The following is a 1526-nucleotide window of genomic DNA, read 5'->3' as shown; positions in this document are numbered from 1 at the left end:
ATCCCTTCCACAAAGGAGTTCATCACCACCAAACCAGTATTATATGAAATGCTGAAAGGTATCCTTTAAGAAGAGGAAGAAGAAAAGGTAAAGATACAAATTATGAACAACAAACATGCATCTATCAACAAGTGAATCTAAAAATTAAGTCAATAAAAAAAATCTGATGAACAGAATAATCTGGTGAATATAATAGGAGCAGGGGCATAGAAAGGGAGTGGACTGGTAATTCTCAGGGGGAAGGGGGTGTGAAGGGTGCGGGAAGAAATTGGACAAAAATCTTACACCTATGGATGAGGACAGTGGTGGGGGATAAAGGCATGGGGTGGGGCGGGAACCAGGTGGCGGGGAGCTATGGGGGGAAAAAGAGGAACATCTGTAATAACCTGAACAATAAAGATTTATTTAAAAATAAATAAATAAGTAAAAATAAACTTGAGAAGCTAGCATGGAGGCAAAAGAGTTGTTCACTTTCTTGAAATTCATTTAATTATAGGCCTTTTACTCACAACTGCACTTAAATGCAGGTTCAATAGATAACATTTAAACATTTAAAGCAGTTTATAATAAGCTTGCCACCAGCATTATTCTGGTAGGTTTGTCTGTGTTAAATCTGTCTCTGTGTTTTTTTGATTTTAAACTTTAAAGTCTAATTTTAGGAGAGATTAATTCTGATGTGTACCAGTGTGTATTTTGCAAAATGTTCTGCATTAAAAAAATGTGCTGGTATATTGTCCATTGTTTGTGAGTATGCCCAATTGATGTGATCACATTTTCACTGTCTTATAAAGCCTTGGCGATCAAAAGGGGAAAGCAGATATTGTGAATCTTTCTGTGAATTTTAAAAGTGCAAAATAAAGCAACAAGGTTTAAATAAATAAATAACCTCTGTGGGAGTCACTCCTCTTACCTTCACTTTCATGGAAATTGAAGTCCCTGGAATTTACTAAAATACCTGAGGTCCCCATGGCACTGGGACCAAGATTCAAACCCAGGAAGTGTGACTCCAGAGCCCCCTCTTAACAGCTCCACATGGGTCTGAATCCTCACAACTATCCCATCACACAGGGTCATACAGCACCCATTAATCAGATGGCAAAACTGAGGGACGGAGGCACTTATCCAAGGTCCAACTGCCTTCAATCAGGGGGAGTCTCTTACCCAAATCCGCCTGTGTTGACCAAGGCTGCCAACCTGCAAACAGAGGAAAGAGGTCATTAGATGCACCTGAAATCAGGCAGGAAGCACCCTGTCACCCAGCCAGTCCCCATGTTTCCCTAAGTGCCAACGATTTCTTTCTCTTTTTTTTGTTAATATATTTTTATTGATTTCAGGGAGGAAGGGAGAGAAGAGAGAGATAGAAACACCAATGTTGAGAGAGAATCATCGAGCGGCTGCCTCCTTTACACCTCCTACTGGGGATCGAGCCCACAACCTGGGCATGTGCCCCTGACTGGAATCCAACCCGGGACCCTTCAGTCCACAGTCTGATGCTCTAACCCAGTGATGGAGAGCCTATGACATGA

General features: G+C 41.2%; 1 protein-coding gene across 1 annotated transcript in view; it reads right to left on the bottom strand.

Moving 5' to 3' along the window:
- Positions 1-1526, bottom strand: part of ADGRE1 (adhesion G protein-coupled receptor E1) — a 49546-nt gene that overhangs the window by 45957 nt on the left and 2063 nt on the right. Inside the window, exon 2 of the mRNA XM_006764327.2 lies at positions 1162-1194. Within this exon, the coding sequence (XP_006764390.1) occupies positions 1162-1194 (33 nt within the window). The remainder of the gene's footprint in view (positions 1-1161; positions 1195-1526) is intronic.

The sequence above is a fragment of the Myotis davidii genome, unplaced genomic scaffold (genome assembly GCF_000327345.1).
Source record: "Myotis davidii unplaced genomic scaffold, ASM32734v1 scaffold921, whole genome shotgun sequence".
NCBI classification, from domain to species: domain Eukaryota; kingdom Metazoa; phylum Chordata; class Mammalia; order Chiroptera; family Vespertilionidae; genus Myotis; species Myotis davidii.
The sequence above is the reverse complement of the archived record's forward strand: the minus strand, read 5'-3'. Positions and strand labels throughout refer to the sequence as shown.